At 51.0% G+C, this 17,983-nt stretch overlaps 1 protein-coding gene across 7 annotated transcripts in view; it reads left to right on the top strand.

The window, feature by feature from the left end:
* The window catches only part of HHAT (hedgehog acyltransferase), a 176,742-nt gene extending 159,060 nt beyond the window's left edge, over window positions 1–17,682 (top strand). For 4 of the 7 annotated variants that reach the window (XM_087827882.1, XM_087827877.1, XM_087827878.1 and 1 more), the window contains one exon: window positions 16,241–17,680. In XM_087827882.1, coding sequence (XP_087684008.1) covers window positions 16,241–16,332 — 92 coding nt within the window. In that variant the 3' untranslated portion in view covers window positions 16,333–17,680. Of the gene's footprint in view, window positions 1–16,240 lie in introns of all 7 variants that reach the window. The other 3 variants (XM_087827883.1, XM_087827881.1, XM_087827884.1) reach the window with 3 other exon arrangements.
* Window positions 17,683–17,983: the final 301 nt, after the last annotated feature.

Below are 17,983 nucleotides of genomic sequence, written 5' to 3'. Positions count from 1 at the left end.
TCAGGAATGTAGACTCATTTTCAGGAGTCTAAGCATAACATCGTTGCAGAGGGACCCACAAAGCAGACCATGGAGCCGCACCAGCTCTCAAAGAGTAACTGGATAGGCCTGAGTGGGGCAGGTGGGGTAGCTCCAGCACAGTGCTAGTCACACTAAATAAAGCAACAATTGGGAGTGCTGGAGGCCAGCCTCGCCATGGCCACGGCAGACCTTGTACAAATACAACCCTCAGATAGTGGGATACAGGTAGCACAGTGTTTTCCCACTTGTGAGGATGGAACCAGCCACACGGCCCACACTGTGTCTGAGAGGTGGCTGCTTCAAGTTCTGTGTTGTCTCACAGGGATCACGTGGGGATCAGAGTCATGAACAACCTTGACCTGTCATCTGTGGTGTCAACCAGCTTGTCTAGCATGTGGGGAATGGGAAAGCAGAGAGTTAGAATGTTGGGTGTGAGAATCCAAATTGGTGTTGTAGATAACCAGCTGCTGATAACCAGCAGTACTGAGGGATATGGATTTTAAAAGCAGCGGCAAGTTTGGGGTGGAAACAACAGAATAGTGGGGTGTTTGTGCAGCCAGAGTATGCTCAGAAATGGGCTCGTTCAATGGCAGGTTTTGGGCATAGGAAACCTTTTTGGACTCAAAGTTGTGAGATGCCTAAGTACGTCCTTGCCAGAGTTTTGCCCCATTTGGGGATCCTGCTGAATGAATGAAGAATCCAATGGGCCCACTTCTCATAATGGTTTTGTGAGTTGGGATTGATAATCCTAGTTTTAAAGAAAACAAGAGGTTCCTAGATGCTAGTGTACATAGTATGTAGCTGACAAGCAGTGGAACTCGGACCTCCTGAGGCCAAAGGCAGGGCTCTGTTCTGGGTCTTAGGGTTCTGGCTCCTGAAACTGGCCCCAACCACGAAGGCAAGTGCTGGTATTCCTTTCTGTTTTATAGTTCCTCGTACTAGAGAGAGTGCTGGGGCAGAGGGAATTTCTAAAAAAGTATTTTTAAAGGTTCCATTAGAAGTGTTGTTCTACAGCTACGTTCTTGGGTTTAGCAAAGAGGAGCATAGTCTGATTGTTTCTTTTTATTAAAAGGGCAAATGTAATTTAGAATTTAGCCAACTGTAAACACACTTAAGGGCCTCCAGCTAGGACCCAAACTCTTCAGAACCTTTGGGAGCTCTGCATAGAAGACATGCTTATCTCTTTCTAGATCAGCTGTATATTTCTGTACAGCTACTAATTTCCACGAGGTGAGCTCTTGAACTTTCCCTTCCCTGTACAGTGATGGGAAGGAAGGGAATGAGCTACAGGTGTGTGGACACTGTGCAGTCCTACCCTTTATTAACTTCCTTGCTTCACGGCACACTCCTTCCCTGTTGATCCAGGAGAACCAAATGGATCCTCATTCTATAAATTCAGAAGAAGACAGAGGAGGTCATTCACTATATGCAGCGCTACTGGTTGAATGTCAGGTTGGGAAGCCCTGGGTCACTGTCTCCTGGGAGCTATGCAATCTCACCCCTGGGGGAGAGGAGCCTGGAGTAATTGTATAAAAACAGATCATGACTCTGACCTTGGGAGAAAGAGAACACTTTGATGAGAACCCCTCCAGGTGATTCTCTGTAAAGGGTGAACCCCAAAGTCCTCGGCCGCTCCTCTGTGCATGACTGCCCCCTCCCCCACTCAGCTCTCCAGACTCATATGATTCCTGCCTCTCCTTCCCTAATTCTCCCCACACCACCGGGGCACTCAGCAGGCGCTGAGCTCCAGCTGGGAGGTTAAGTGGTGCATCCATCAAGGTCTCATCAGGAAGCAGAGGCCATGCCAGGTCTTTTAAACAGAACTCTCACTCCTATAAATCTGTAGAAAAATGGGGACAGGACATGGATAGACAGTTCATAGAAGAAGGAAATACACATGTCTCCGAAAGAAATGAAAAGATGCTCAACCTCACCCTGAATGAGATAAATGCAACTTAAAAGTTCAACAAAGTACTGCCCCAGATTGTGTAGATCCAAGTTTAGCCTCACACATTTGCCCAGGAGTATGCAGTGGTGACTCCTCTGTAGGGAGCGGTTTGACCGTATCAACACTGACCCAGAAACCCCACTTCTGGGAATTCATCATTCAGATATACTTTTGTACACGTGAAATGCAATATGTACAAGGATCTTCATTGTGACACTGTTACAGTATCAAAAGATTGGAATGGACACAAATGCCCATCAGAGGGGGCCAGGTAAATAAATTAAGGTACATACTTCAGTGGAAATGTTCACAGCCATGAGATAGGACAAAGCAGCATTATATGTACTTAATGGAACAATCCCGAAGATAGTCAACCTTAAAAAATCAGGAAATGAATGGTGTGTATAGTATTTGTGTTCGAACAATACGTATTCCAAAATGTAAAGTTGCAAGCCATTTAAAACATATATGCATATATATGTATGTGAATGTATGTATGTGTGTTATATATATTACATATATATATATTATATACATAAAATGTTTATGCTGCTGTGTGCCTAGAATAGCTCTGGGAGTATAAACAAGGAACTGGGAACAGATGCCTGTAGGGAGAGAAATTGGCTTGGTTGGAAATGGGGTTGGGAAGATGGAGATTTACTTTTCCCTGCTTACCCTTTAATACATTTGAATTTTATATTGTGCATTACCTGGTCAAAATAAACAGATTAAATTTTTGAAAAAAAAATTCCTTCTAAGCCTTGTTGGAGGGCACAAGAGATGGACAGTCTTCCTGGAGGACAGACCTTTTTCTAATGAGGGGGGTTTATCCAGAGGATGGAAACTCCTAGGAGGTAGGTGCTTAGGAGAGTGGAATAGTAGCCATGGGTGTCCCTTCGGCCCGCGCACTCGTCATGGTCAGAGTCAAGGCAGCCCTAGCCCGTGTCTCCTTAGCCCCGCCTGCTCCTTCCCAGGCAGGGCCAGGCTCCCAGTGCTCGGGGCCCCCACCACGAATGCCTCCCTCTTCTCCAGAATGGAGCTCCTTGAGGGCAGAGCCCGTCCTTTCTATCCCATTTCCCCCAGCCCTTGACATTATGCACAGAAAAAGCTTCACAGGTGTCGAATGCTGACTCATTTATTTGTTCTTGGAAAACATCCTAAGGTTGTGTTATATCTTTTTACATCTAATTTCTGCCTCCCTAAGCGCAAGTCAGCCTTTTTACCTCTTTGGTATCCCCAGCACTTAGTCCAGTGTCCTGTATGTGGTAGGAGCGCAATACATGTTGAAGGATGAGAGTCGCAAGGATGACCAGTGTTTCTTCAGTTCAGACCCTTCCCCGCCCTTACAGCGAGAACAGAGCCAGGTCTTCCCAGATGGAGCACACAGCAGCTGGGCAAGGGGGTGAAAGGTGCCAATAGCCCAGCCGGTACTCCACCCAAGGGTGTCGGAGAGATGGCACCGGCAGGCACGGGGAGAAGGATTGTCACAGTTCCTTCTTTCGCCAGCATGTCTAGCTCTGTTGCTGGAACACAAGTTAGGAAGAACTGGACAGATGTGACTGGTAGGATGGGGAGAAGTCCAGGTCCACGTCATGGAGCTGACTCTTGAAGACTCGGCTGTCACTTCAGCAGAATATAAGAGAGCACACAGAGGCCGGCCCCACAGCCCCAGCTGACCCACCCTGGGGAGTAGCTGCGAACTCCGCAAGGAGTCCACATGTCAATACTGTGCTCTGAGGTCACAAACAAAACCCAGCCAGAAACTGCGCAGCTGAGATCTTTTCCCTGGAGGCCAACAATTAACCCCATGTAGACCCCCAGGAAGGGAGTAAATGGGGATACGTTTCCCAAAGGACCCAGCCTCCCTGCCAGTCCCACTGGCTGAACAGGAAGCCCAGAGGAGGCTGGGGAGGGTGCTGACACCTCACTAGTAACTACAGCTACTGTTCATCAACTCCCCACACCCTGAGAGAGCCAGGCTGCCTCTGATTTCTCCTCCTGGGCTCCACATCAGCAGGGCCTGCCCCGTGTGTCCTCTCTGCCCTGTAGAGAACTCGTTTGAGGTGTGTGATTCTGAACAGACTGGCAGGCGAGGAAGAGAGCGACCCTGGGAGACTGGAACGTGTGCTCCCCGCGAAGGCCCGCACAGGTCCATCCAGGCTGCCCAAGCGAGCAGGGTTGCCAGGAGGGACCCTGGGCGGCGGGGACACACCCCAGCCTGGGCTCAGGGCATCCGGCCTGCAGCCCCAGGTGGAGGCTCCCCCCCCCCCCCCCCCGGCCCCAGGGCCATCGGCCAGAGGCGGGATCCTGAGGGGAACAGTGCTCCCTCAGGTTGGGATATTTAAGGCACAAAAATGTCTTTCTCTGTAACCCGAGTCCAAAACTGTGTCTGAGTCACTTTATACGTCAGATGAATATCCTCATAAGCACTTCACTAAAACCTCCCTGTGTCTGTGACGTTCCCACAGCTGCTGGGACGTGGACTTCTGTTCCCAGTAGACAGGACGCCGTCCCTCTCCCTGCTCCACATGGGGGGTGTCTCTGTGGAACCCCAGTCTGAGTTCTTCCCTTTCCCGGGGCAGGGGGAGGGGAGGAGGGTTCCAGGACTTGAGTGGTGTGGACTGTCATCTCTAGGAGCTGGGTGGGGCCTCGTGGGTGATCTGGTCCCACCTCCCGCAGGAGGCAGCCACTCTCCCTAGCTGTCTTCCAGAACTCCGCCTGAATGCTGCCGGATGGGAACAGGATGCCTCCACCTTGAGGGGAGGCTGTTGATGGTACAGTAGTAGCCAAATCCGCCTCCTCTAACCTTCATCTGTTGGCCCAGTTCTGTCTTCGTAGCCTTTTCCAGGCTAAACTTGGACTTCTCAGTGCTCCCACGCCGTGGAGCCCTGGTAGCCCTTGAAATGGCCTCCCTGTGACGGTGTCTCTTGTCAAACACGGTGTCTGGAATTGGTCAGCCTCGCTGAGTTTATGCCAGCGGGCTTTCTCTCACTCAGGCAGAACACGCAGCCCCTTCCCTAGGCCCCTGCTTGCCATGTGGCCTGAGACAACAACAGCAGTGGTCGTGGCTACCGTCCAGGGCCAGGTGGCCGTGCACGCCCGGGCACCCAGGTGGCCCCATAGCCTTATGCTCCTGCAGGACACGAGCACCTGTGCTGTGGGACAGCTCTGTGCCTCTCTGCAGAGCCCTGGTCCCAGTGTGCGTGGGTTTGCTAGAAAGGCCCTGGGGGGTTGTCTTCTGCATTCCTTTCCCTCCTCAGAATAGTGATCTAAGAACCCTTACCCCATTTCAGGGAGATGCTGATGCTTCTTTTTTTAAATTATTATTTTATTTATTTATTTTTTTAAATATGTTTTTATTGATTTCAGAGAGAGGAAGGGAGAGGGAGAGATAGAAACATCAATGATGAGAGAAAGTCATTGATCAGCTGCCTCATGCACACCCCCACTGGGGATCAAGCCTGGGCTTGTGCCCTGACTGGGAATCGAAACATCACGTCCTGGTTTATAAGTTGATGCTCAACCATAGAGCCACGCTGGCTGGGCTATTATTATTTTACATTTTGATTACAACTTGCATGTAACACTATTTAGTATTATTTTACAGCACAGCTGAAAGACACTCATATCGGTTACAAAGCATTCCCTCGGAGAAGATGCTTCTTTAGCAGAGAAGGGCCCGGGCTTCCTGAGGCTGCCGTCGGCAGCTCCCTGTGCTGCTTCTCCTGGCGCCCAGGACCACCTGGGTGCTCTGAGCTGCTGTGGGGCCAGCAAGCTGCTTCCCCCTCATCGCAGCAGGCTGGAGGGGGGCATGGGGACCCTGCTGTCCCCAGAGCATCCCCTAAGCTTGGAGGTTCTTCTTCACCTCTGCTTCCACACCCCTCCTTATGTTGCCGATGAAAATGGGGTCCTTTTACAGAGTCTCGAGAAAAGCATTTCGGGAGACCCGTGCGTGGGAGGATGAGATGTAGTGGTGAGGTTCATTGAAACGGGAGCCAACGCAAAGGACTGCCCCAGGGTTAGCTCTGCCTGCTGTGGAAGAAATCCGGCCAAGGTCCAGAAATTCTGTGCCGTCGGTTTAGTCCATACCAAAGCTTAGTCCAGTTCAGCCTTTGGTGGCTGCTAGCCCTGCATGGCTGCTATGGAGAGAGAACGTGTGAGCATGAGAACACATGAACCCCTTGTTAGAGAGGGGGAGGGAGGGAGGGAAGGGGGAGGGAGGGTGCTTGCCTTTGTTAGCTTGGATTATATTATCTTGGGAAGGACCAGGCGCTCTTTCAAACTAACCAGTCAGTTTCCCAGTCCGTGGTGGCTGGTGTTTGGCCCTCCCCCTGACGAGCCCATCTCCTAGGTCTTCTGGGGTTTCATGCTCTCAGCCAGTCCGAGCCTTTTCCCAGGCCGGCTCCCCCCGTTACGGTTGCCATCTTGGCTTCTCCTGCACGTGGCCCAGCAGAGAAATTCCCCCCCACGGTGCGGGTGAGTAGACCGTTGTGCCCTGGGGAGGTTGTAAAGCCAGTCCCTCCTCCTTACGCAGGGGAGGGAGGGGTGTTAATCCCCTTGGCTGGTCAATGCTGGGATTCCCCTGGGGTGTCTGAAGCTGTCACTTCCAGACTTAATCAGGCTTCTTGTCTGATTCAGCTCCCTAGCTGATTAAGCTTCTTAACGTCGGATTCCCTTTCCTCCCTTCCCTTATTAATACTAACTAGCTACCTACGCTAACACTTACACCAGTGCCTAGGAAGTGAGATGCCTAGGACCAAATGCCATTTGTTCGGTGTTGGAACCACATTTTTCTGCACTAATCTCAGAGCTCTTGTGTGTGTCTTTCTGTCAGTGTCCTTTTTGGGGCAGGCGGCAGGCGACTCAGGTGCTTAAAGTCAGCACTAATGAGACCACCCCATGGGCTCAGTCCCCTTAGAGAGAAACTGCGCCCGCGGCACAGCTGGCCTGCCTTTGAGCAGGTGGCAAGGGCAGGGGGACAGTGGGGATGGCCCCTGGACTGGGGGCGGGGGAGATGGTGCGCAGGCAGCCCCTGGCTCCACGGTACCCCCCCCCTCCCAGCCCGTCCACCCCTCAGCGTGGAGATGAGCAGGCCAGACTGCAGACACAGTAAGTGGGAGCAGCCGGGTGACAGGCGGGAACATTTCCTCCTCTCCCCGAGGGGTGGCTGGTGTTCACAGCCCACTGTCGATTCTGAGAGCTCTGGGAGGAGCTTCCGCGGCCCCTGTCGCTGCTGCCGGGAGCTTGGGCCCATCATTCTGTTCTTTGCTGAGAAATTTAAGTCAAGTAACGTGGAGTCCTCTGTCTAACAACTGCTTTAGGAAAAGAGCACGTCAGCCGCATCTGCTGACATCACCTTTTCAGATGTCCGCATGGCTTAGGCATGGCTCCCTTTCTCTCCCTTTCCAGCTCTCTCTGGTTTATTCACTTGGGGGTGATAGGAAGGGGGTGACTGGTGTGGAAGGCCGGCACACACCAGGTGCCTCCTCTCCCAGGCACACCCACACGTGTGGATGAGCCTAGGCTGTGGGCACTCCTGTCAGTTGGCTTCCTGTCCCACGGGCTGGGGACATGGAGGCCAAATAGACATCCTTGTGGCTTCTCGCTCAGGGATTTTGCGGCAGCTGTTGTTTGTGACGGCCTGGAGCAGGGCTTAGGAAGTCCTGTGCGTGAATGACTCACGAGTCAGTAGCCTGGCCCCGTGTTCCTCCAGCCTCACCCTTGTCTATTCATTGACCGTTTTACCGTGTGCGCCGTGGTCCCACGACCCGGGTAGAAGCAGATTCGATTCTCAGACCTGGTCTGGAAGCAGACCCTCCTCCACTGAGTTCTGGCCACCGCTTGTCCCACCTCTGTTCATCCCAGACAAGGGAAGCTCTGTGTCCCTCGAGCCTGTCCCAGTGTTGGTGCTGCAGGTGCCAGTGTCCCTCAGCCTCCCAGGAGGGGTGGCAGATGTCTTCTCATCCTTCCTCCGAAAGGATCAACTTTTCTATACCTGCAGGCAGCGACTTTCTCTTCTCCAGAGTCTTCTCTTTTTCAGGTAACCATGGCAAGGTCTGTCAACCGCCCCTCCGTGACACGGTTCCCAGACCTCCGCCATCCCAATTAGTGCAGGGGGATTAGAAGACAAACAAAAACCAGTAAAGCTCAGCTGTTTATATCACACTGAAGTTTGAACTTATTAGTGTCAGCCCGTCAGCCCAGCCTAGGCAGCAGGCTGAGAATCTTGTCTCTGTCACCTGTGTTTTCCCTGAGCCTCCTGTCACCTGCATGCTTGGGTAATGGAGCTGAAACCATAGGTGCAGGTGCAGGTGAAGCCTCGGGCCCCAGGGTGTGCTCCTAGCCCTCAGTGCACGTACTCGCCTCAGAGGAGCCCACAGACTGTATGACAAGTGTCCAGGCCGCCTGTCTAAGTGCTGGACATGCAGTGGGTGCTTCAGAAATGCCAGCGTGAGTGAGTGGTTGTCAGGGCCAGCGTCAGGGATCCTGGTTCACACTGTGCACATCCCTTTGCCTGAGGGAAGTGGTTTTCATGAGCTCGTTCGCTGGGCAGCATCCGCTGTGTTATATAGTGTGGTCGTGGTTTCACAGTGAACAACAGCCCTGTTTCGGCTGTATTAAGATACAGGTTATGGAAGAGAAACAGCTGTGGAAGCAGGTTCTGACCGTGCAGTGCAGCCTCTGGCCCCAGGGCCAGAGTTGGGGCCGTGGTACTAGCTGCAGGGACATTTTCTGGGAAGTGGGCCCCCCACCCATTTGCCCCGAGAGAGAGAAAAATCTGTGTTTTCTCAGCACCGCCTTCTACTTGCGCTGTCAGAATAAATTTTTAAAAGTGTCAACAATAAAAAATTTAAATAAAAATAAAGCAGCTCTGGCCTGTTCTCGCCGCTTCCCCAATTTCACGTGCAATTATTTTACTTTATGGCAGCGAGTGCTTCAGCGAGCATCTGCCTGCGGGGCCTGCACCGGGCGCCGGGAAGAATGAAAAATGCAGCGTAGGTTGGCTTCATCAGGATGTGAAATTGACTGTGAACAACATGATTCATTAAAGGCCACTGTCTGTGCCAGTTTGAAAGTGTGCGAGTAGCGCCCAGCAAGTGACTCTTGCCCGGGATGGCAGGAAGCTCCCTGAGGGCACGGAGCCACCCCTTCCTCTGCTGGACGTCCTGGTCCTCAGCTCGTGGCAGAGGCCAACTAACCGCGGCTCTGCCCGTCTAAATAAAAGATCACCCAGGCACTGGGAGCAGGCTCTTCGATGCTGAGTCTAGATTAGGCACTAAGACCAGGGATATGAACGTGCTCAATGGTTTTTTTGCCCCCTTTTGCAGAGATGGAGAAACGCCTCTGGAGGTGGGGCAACCTAGTGAGTTAATTATGGGTGACTCCTTGAAAGAACCTGCTGCTTCCCCTCCCTGTTACCTTTGGCACCATGAGTAAAAGGAAGCAAGGAGATGTGGAGGCAGAGGGGCGAAAGGAGAGGGACAGGCCTGGAGGCAGGGGCCTGGTTCCAGCCTTTCCCGCATGTGGCCCGAGGGCATTTGGAGTCACACAGCCCCGAGGTCCAAGTGTGGCCTGGTCACCAGTTAGCTGTTAGACCTTGGGAAAGTTACTGCACTTCTCTGAGCCTTAGTTTCCTTTTCTACCAAATGGGGCTAATAATAGCTCCCTAATCAGGTGGTTGAGCATGTAGAAGGTGCCCAGTAAAGTACCTGGCACCTTGTAAAGCTCAGTAACTGTCTGTCTCTTCCGTTCCATGAAAGAGTCCTGTCAGTTCACGAATGACTGTTAGTAGAGAGCTCTTTCTGCAGAGTTCCCCATGAACCGTGGCTCCCAAAGGGTGGTTTTCTGGAGAGGTGTTAGAAATGCGAGTCTTAGGCCCACCCAGACCCCCTGTGGGATGGGAACCCAGCCTTCTGGTTTAACATGCCCTCCAGTAATTCTGATGTGGGCTCACGTTTGAGAGCGAGTGCCTTAGGATCTCACCTGAGAGCCATCTAAGCCTTCTTTCCCGTGAAAGGATGTAAAAGAGGCAGCTGAGCTTTCTTTTAAAAAGAAAACACTGAGGCCTCAAAACCTGGGTTTGAGGCCCAGATGTGTAAACTATATGAGGGTAAGAAATGGTTCTTATAACCCTGAAGCAACAAGAGCCTGTTTCCTAGACCTTCTGTCCGCATCCCCACGTGTTTGAAAATAGCCCAGCATTCTCTGGGCATCGAGGCTGGGCAGCTGTGCTCTTGCTGTGCCTCCTTTCACGAGGTAGCCCTCTGACAGGAAAAGGCTCCTGCCCTAGAGCTTTCCTAGGTGAAAGCTGTGAATTTAGCTGTGAAAGGAGGTCTGCAGGCTGAGGACCGCCTGATGCATGGTTCCACAACAGCGCCAGGCTGGGACCACTGTCCTTCTGAATAATTAATGAGAAGACTGTGGTGAAGCTGCCAGGGTGGTGCAGAGAGTGCCAGGGGTGGTGCTGTTTCTCAGGTCCGGAGCCAGCGCCCCAGGACTTGGGTCTGATGCCCAAGCTAGTTCTCTAAGGAAAGACACACTCAACCTCCACTGGCCTCAGAGTAGAAAAAGCCACCAATGCAGAGCAGTATGTGCATAGGGTCAGGGGGTGGCATTCAAAATATATAACGAACGGTAAGGCCCAGGCACAGACCAGGCGATCTGAAAAGATGGCAGCCGAGTGCTGGAGCAGGTCCCGGAGGCCCCTGCAGAACTGGCTGTTACCCCTTTCGTGCTTGTATCAGGGGACAGGAACGAGGGAATGTCTGGGGACTGTGGCTTTTGCTAACTAGTAGGTAAGCATATCAGTCTTCTAATATCAGGTATAGTCTCTCTGATGTGCACCAGCTGAATGTGAGCTCTGAGGGCACTGTACCAGGCAAGGCTTAGGGTCAGTGAGAGGAAATATATTTGTTGGTCCCCAAATCCTATAACTCTCTTCTGCAGCATCTCCTCAAGTCATCTTTTCATGCCATTTCCCCACTGGCTATCCTTCTCTAAGCCCGCCCGTTTGCAGAGGCCCTCGGTGGAGGTTGAAACACATCAGTCTTACATTGGTCTCCACTAGGATGTTGCACCTGCATCCCCAGGGCTGCGAATGGATATGTGGGTGGCATTTATTGATCATAGTTCATCCTTCACATTCATTCCTTCTTAGAATGGCTTTGAGTCACTGGGCAACATTGCCGCTCCTTGGACCAGAAAGTGAGAGTCCGTCTGTCCAGCTGTAGGGACCCAAGAGCCAAGCTGGGAGGGTCATGGTATTTCTCATCCCTCAGGAGCTGTGGGACCCAGCAAGGTGATAACTGAGCAGTGGATGAGCAGCAACAACAGGCAACAGGGTGCCAGAGCCTCCGGCTAGAGAACTTGCCTGGGTGGGTGGAGGGAGGGAGCTAGGGCATTGCTAATGATAGATAAATGATAGATAATTGTCTGTAAAGACTAAAGGACAGACTGAAGTCCTTCCATCTGTTCTCCAAAAAGAATCCAACCGGACACCCAGGATTTGGGATGCGGACTCTGAGCCCCTTTGAGGCAGTGTGCCTTCAAGCAGGGACAGTGGTGTGGGTTAGTGAGTCCTGTCTTGGTGTTGTGAGGACTTGCGGAGATTGTGTAGAATATAGCAGATGGCATATTCTTCCTACACGACACACATGCAGACAGAGACTGTGGTGCTGGCTGCCTGGGAGCAAGGGGGGGGGGAGAAGGCTTCCCTGCAGAGTTTGTTCATGTGCTGGTCACCAGCTATTTTCTTCTAAAAATGGTCAACAATAGGATGTGGCCTTTGAAAAACCATTAGAGCCGAGATGGAGGCCATAGGCTCAGGAGTGCTGCCCACCTGCCGGCCAGGGGAGCCTGCGATGGGTCCTTGATGACACACACACGGTTCAGCAGCTCAGCCAGCTCCTGTCCGTTAGGAAGGACAGACGTCTTCCCCGGGAAAGGAATTTGTGCTGATTCAGCTGCTCAAGGTATCTTCCTGGTTAAGAATCACCACTCTCCTCCTCCTCGGCGGCCCCAGGGAAAGAAAGCATGGTTGGGGGAGCCCGGTGTTTAGCCCTACACACTGCAAGTCCCCCTGACCCAAGGGAGAGGACGGACGGAAGCCCCATCATCATTTAAAAATGAATTGCATCACCGTGGCTGGTGTAGCTCAGTGGTTAGAGCATCTGCCTGCGCACCGAAGGGTCATGGGTTTGATTCCTGGTCAAGGGCACATACATGGGTTGCAGGTTCGAGCCTGGCCCTGGTCGGGGCATGTGTGGGAGGCAACCAATAGATCTGCCTGTCTAACATTGATGTCTCTCTCTCTCTCTCCCCCCCCCCCCCCGCACTCTCTCTCAAAAAAAAAAAAATCAATGGAAAAAATATCCTTGGGTGAGCATTAACAACAACAAGAATTGTTGCTGCATCTTTTGTTTGAATATCTTGGGGCATATATATCCTAGGACATTGCAGCATACCGTGAACCTGTGATTTGCTAGTGTTCTGTTACCCTTAACATTTTTTTTACAACTTTATTGAGAAATAATTTATGTACAATGAAATACATTCATTTAAGGTATTTTCCAGATGTCGATACCCTTGAAAACATTCCCATAATCAAGATACAAACCATTTCCATCATCTCCAACGATTCCTAGGGGCCCTTTGTCATCTATCCCCCCCTCTGCTCCAGCCCCTGGCAACCCCTGACGTGCTTTTTGTTACTATAAATCAATTTGAATTTTACACAAATGGAGTAATACAGTGTGTATTATTTTGTCAATGGCTTTCAGTCAGCATAAAATTTTTTTATTGGGGTAAATTACATGTAACATAAAGCTTACCATCTTAACCATTTTAAGTGAACATGTCACCGGTATTAAGTGTATTCCTATTGTTGTGCAGCTGACACCACCATCCATCACAAAACTGAAACTCTGTACCCATTAAACAATAACTCCCCTCTCTCCCCAGCCCCTGGCAACCACCATTCTACTTTCGGTGTCTATGAATTTGGCAACTCTAGGTACCTCATGTAAGTGGAAATCATACAGTATTTGCCCTTTGTGGCTGGCTTATGTCATTCGGCCCGATGTTTTCAAAGTTCACCTGGGCTGTCGCATGCGTCAGAATTTCCTTTCTCAGGCTGAAGATATTCCGTGGAATCCCATTTTGTTGATTCGTCTGTCTGTGGACACGTGGGTGGGCTGCTTCCACCTTCGGCTGTCGTAAGTAATGCTGCTGTGAACATGGGCGTACAAATATCTCTTCTAGGCATCCTTTTCAATCTTTTGGGTATATTTGTAGTAAATCTATGTTGAATTTTTTTTGAGAAGCCCCCATAGTGTTTTCCACTGTGGCTGTGCCATTTTACAACGTTACATTTTAAACAAAGGTTTTCATTAGACCCGCTTCTTGCTCCGAGTATCCCTTCACTTTCTGGAAAACCAATTCGACGTGTCCTTGGACTTCTCACGGCCCTGTCTGACGGTCACCTTTCCCTTCACCGTCCCGAGCCTCTGCCGCTCCAGTCCTTTCAGACTGAAGGGATTGCTCGGAGAATTGCTTAGCCATAGCAACCCCACGTAAAATTCCACTGCTCACTCAGTTAGCTGTAGCCTCTTTCCCATCAGCTGTAGCTGTTATGCACCTCACCAATATCTTATTAACAATACCGTGGTTCCACCACCTATATCCTGTTAGTCCTTTATTATGCCATCTGCCTCAGTCCTCTTCATCGAATCTGTTGTACTACAGATCCTACTACATGCATTTAGCTATATCTGTCAATCTGTCCCGTTAACTGTGTTACCTAATTTTTCTCAGCTGTTGCCTGAGTTGCTAGCATCCTGTTCATAATACCTTCAATGCTGTTAAAACTCTTCATCTGTTTAGCTCTTGTTAGGTCCGGGTATCAGAAACCCACCGGGAAGCTACACACCTCATTTACCCTGGCGGCCCAGCCATGAATGTGCAGAGTGTGCAGAGCGCTTTGTCCCTAAAGTACCCTCTTAGGAAGGACCTTTTCCTTTGACCAAGACCACGCTGCCCACCAGGCTCTATGAGCCACATTAATGGAGTGCGCGTGTGCGTGTGCGTGTGCACGTGCATGCTCGGGGAGCAGGGGCGCGGGGACACCGGAGTTGACTGGATGGGGAACATTGGTAATCCTGGCGAGAGGGGAGAGCACAGGAGAGTGGGGAAGGCCATGGGGAGGGAGGACTGCAGGATGAGGTCAGTGGCCACTTGTCAGGACAGAGCTTTCCGATGCCATCTCTTCTGTTAATGCCTGGCAAGCCTGGATGACTTGCATCGCAGCAGCCCTCAGAGTGTTGCCAGAATGACAGCCCACCTCAGTTTCTTTTCAGTCTTATGATCCTGGGCTTGTACGAGCCCTGATACAGAGGAGGCTCTGCCCCCGGCAGCCCTCCACGTCCACCCACACACTTGAACTGCAACAGGGCTTGGTTAGCAGCCACCACAAAGACCTTGTACCTGTGGGCCACCTACAGATGGTGATGTTGATGTTCAGAACAGCAGATGCTCATAAAGGTTTGGCTGAATGTTGTGGAAGGGTGACTTGCGGAATCTGTCTTTTCTTTGCCATCACCTATATTACACTTTAGGTCATGAAGGGATAAGGGGTCCTTGGCCGCCACCTGGCACCCACCGGGGTTGCTGTCTGTAGGAACCCACATGCATTAAAAAGGCCAACTGTCTGTGTGTATGTAAAAGAATTCTCAGGTGGTCCTAGAGCAACCTTTGCTTTTCTGAAACACTTTTTAAAGGCACTACCAAAGCTGTGATCTTGTTTTATTTCACATGCTTTTGTTTATTTTTGTCTTTCCATTGTATAGATGGAGAAACTGAGACCCTACTAGGGCCTCTTAGTAGAGTCAGGATTGCAAGTCTCCTAACTGCTCTGTAGCTGCCTCTCTGAATGGCACACAGTAACAGTGGGGCGAAATGTCAGGGCCCAGCTGTGGTCCTGACGGAACATGTATATGCCTCGCCTCTGGGCAGTGTTGGGGACGTTCCTCCTTATAATTCTGTGTGCTGGACAGAAGCTTTCACGGGGACGTCCAAGTGCGGCTGTGCAAACAGCCCAGGCCCAGCTTTGTGTGAGTGAAACGCCCCCACCCCCAGCTCCACAGCAGCCTCTGGATTCTGTGTTTACCAAACACCTGCTGATGCCTCATCCCAAACACAGCTGAAGTCTGGGAGCGCTTCCTGTACCAGAAGCTCCCCCTTCCTGCTCCCTGAGCCCCTGAGGAGCAGGTGTTGACAGGTCCCCTGGCATCTGTCTGAGCCACAGCCGTGAGAGATCTGATGGCCTCGAGGCAGGATGGGTCCATCTTGAGTCTTGAAAAAGTATCTGACTGTGCTCCCACCTCTACTCCCGCCCCACCCCTTCCCTGCCTGCCCCCTCCTGTGTGGCAGCCACACCACGGGATCCCTGTTCGTTGGAGGGCCTGTGATGTTCACACCTCAGCTGGTCTGTCAGGAGCTTGTCCCTGTCCCTTTCCATCTGACACATTTTTGCTCATCCCACATCATGCAGTTTAACTGTGCTCTGTAGAAATCATTATCCAGTACGTATTACGTGGCCTGTAAATCCCAGTGGCGTGTGTCTTTTCCAAGCTGGAGTAGGAGCACCTTTGACGTAGGGCTAGATCTTTCTGTTTTGGCATCTGGAATCTTCCATAGCACCTCTGGCTCTCCAGAGCCCTCAGTAAATGTTTGAGTAAGTGAAGCACGTACAAGACACGAAGATCATTAAGCAACAAACATTCAGCAGAAAGGGCTGTTAATTAAGAGAAGAAAGACAAGAACATCAGATATTCTAAGATAAGTACCGGTAGAAGGAACCACTAAAAGGTGTGAGTTTTGAGAGCAAATGTTTGATTTAGGCTCTCCGATGACACTCCATTCAATACAATGGCCAATCTCCATTCTGAGATTTACTATGGGTCTCACGGACTGTTGTTCTTTTTTGATTATTAACTGGGTCAGGCTTCTAAATATGTATTATTTAAAAGCGTGTCCTATTTCTAAGCACTGTTTGCATTTGTGATAGCACACCCCTCATTTCACGGTGACCCCAATGGGAATGGGAGGGTCAACTTACTGGCATTCCAGTTGGCGCAGACTTTGCAGGAGGCTTGTGCCTTAACACATAAACCGAGGCCCATGTTGTTTCTTGGGTTGAGGGGACAGTTTGCCCCCGTGGGAGGGCTCGCCCCAGGCCTTTCTAACTGCTCTTCCACCTCTGTCTTCCCCCTGCAGGCTGGCCGTGGGTGACCCTCTCTGTCCTGGGATTCCTGTACTGCTACTCCCACGTGGGCATTGCCTGGGCCCAGACATACTCCACGAACTAATGTCGCCGGTCCTAGGCGAGCTCTCGCTGTTGGCCTCCAAGGCAAATGGTGCTTCTCCCTGACCTCGTGGGACCTCCAAAGGACCAGTGCTTGATCTGCTCTTTTGTTGAAATTACCTCACTCCAAGAGTGGAAGCTTGAGCTCTCATAGAAAATCGACAACCAGAGTGTCTTCTAACTTCAGAATTTAGAGATTGCCCCCCCCCCATCATTTTCCCGTTCAGTAGGCTGGGGTCCAGAGCAGCAGAGTGCCTCGCCCAGCTGCACACGGCGACACTGTGGTCTGGGACCCAGTCCCAAGTCCCTCTGGGTTCTTTCTCCTTCCCCAAGAATTAAATGTAACGGACATTTCTCGATTGAGGCACAGAAATCCTGACTAGTGACTGCCCCTGTCCTCTGCGGGGCAATATTTCTGAAACATTTTGGTGACATTGACGTGACCCCCTTCCCCATGTCCTGCAGTGCGGTCTCTGGAACCAGCACCGGGGTTTGAGCTACACATTTCACCTCCTCTGCGGGGAGGTGACAGTCACAGCTGTGTTTCTAATTACCCAGTAAAGAAAGAATATGTTCTGTCACATTCCAAGAAGTCGGTACCCAGGGAGACCTGTTATTTGAACTTCTTCAGGGCTATCTCCACTTGGCTGCTTACTTGGCTGCTCGTTCCCTAGATTTGCAGAGAAGTATAAACATGCAGTGCCTCTACCCAACAGTTCATCATTTCCACACGGAGAAGCAGAATTTAAAAGCCAGGGAATAGGGTATCCACAGACCAGTGCTACCAGGCAAGTTACAAAGGGTAGGGATGGCTTCCTGTGGTCTTCTCTCCCCACGCAAGTCCCACTGTCATCTTCCCACTCAGTGGTTTACATTCAGTGGTTTATGCTGTTTTGTTTCATTTCCAATAAAATGGAGCCTTTCCTATCACACAGATAAGTCACTTGTTTTTTGTAGAATTGTTTTGAATATTTTTTGAGGAAAATGTTTAAAATCTAAACACTTATATAACTCTCAATTCTTCATTCCTCTGGAAAGACGCTGACAGGCTACTAATGGCCCCAAGTGGTAGATAATTGAGAATCCTTCTGTCTGGCTTTGGATTGCTTTTGAGAGAGCGGTGGGGGCGGAGGTAAGTGAACAAGCTTTTAAAATTTGGATCCATAGTGTACCCAATTGTGGGAGAACTTAAAAACATCTCGAGCACAGGCATTAAATCCTCGTGAGGTTCATGTGCTCCTGGTCTGTATCACACAGTCTCAAATTAATTATTTGTTACTGTCCCTGCATCCTGGCTATGGTATCAATTCAGTGAGATTTATTAAACTCCTAGAGTGCAGGACCAGTCATTTTGGGACGCCCTGTCTTCCTAGCCGCTCTGCTTGGGGGGGGGGGGGCAGATGTGGATGCCCTGAGTAGTGGGGAGCAGCAAAGGGCAAAGGCTGGCGGGGGGGGGGGGGGGCGGGGGGTGCAGATCAGGGCAGCGGTGGCCTCAGCAGCCGGCTTGGTAAAGGAGACACAGGCAGGCGATTCCAAGGTGCTGGGCGCGTTTAAGGCGGGCACGAGGCTGGAAAGAGTGAGCACTCCAGTGAATACAGTAAAACTTCACGGGCTAACACTGGTTCGGGACTGTGGGCAGACAAAGGGAGTTTGGC

The sequence above is a fragment of the Miniopterus natalensis genome, chromosome 19, assembly GCF_054644295.1.
Source record: "Miniopterus natalensis isolate mMinNat1 chromosome 19, mMinNat1.hap1, whole genome shotgun sequence".
NCBI lineage: Eukaryota > Metazoa > Chordata > Mammalia > Chiroptera > Miniopteridae > Miniopterus > Miniopterus natalensis.
The sequence above is the reverse complement of the archived record's forward strand: the minus strand, read 5'-3'. Positions and strand labels throughout refer to the sequence as shown.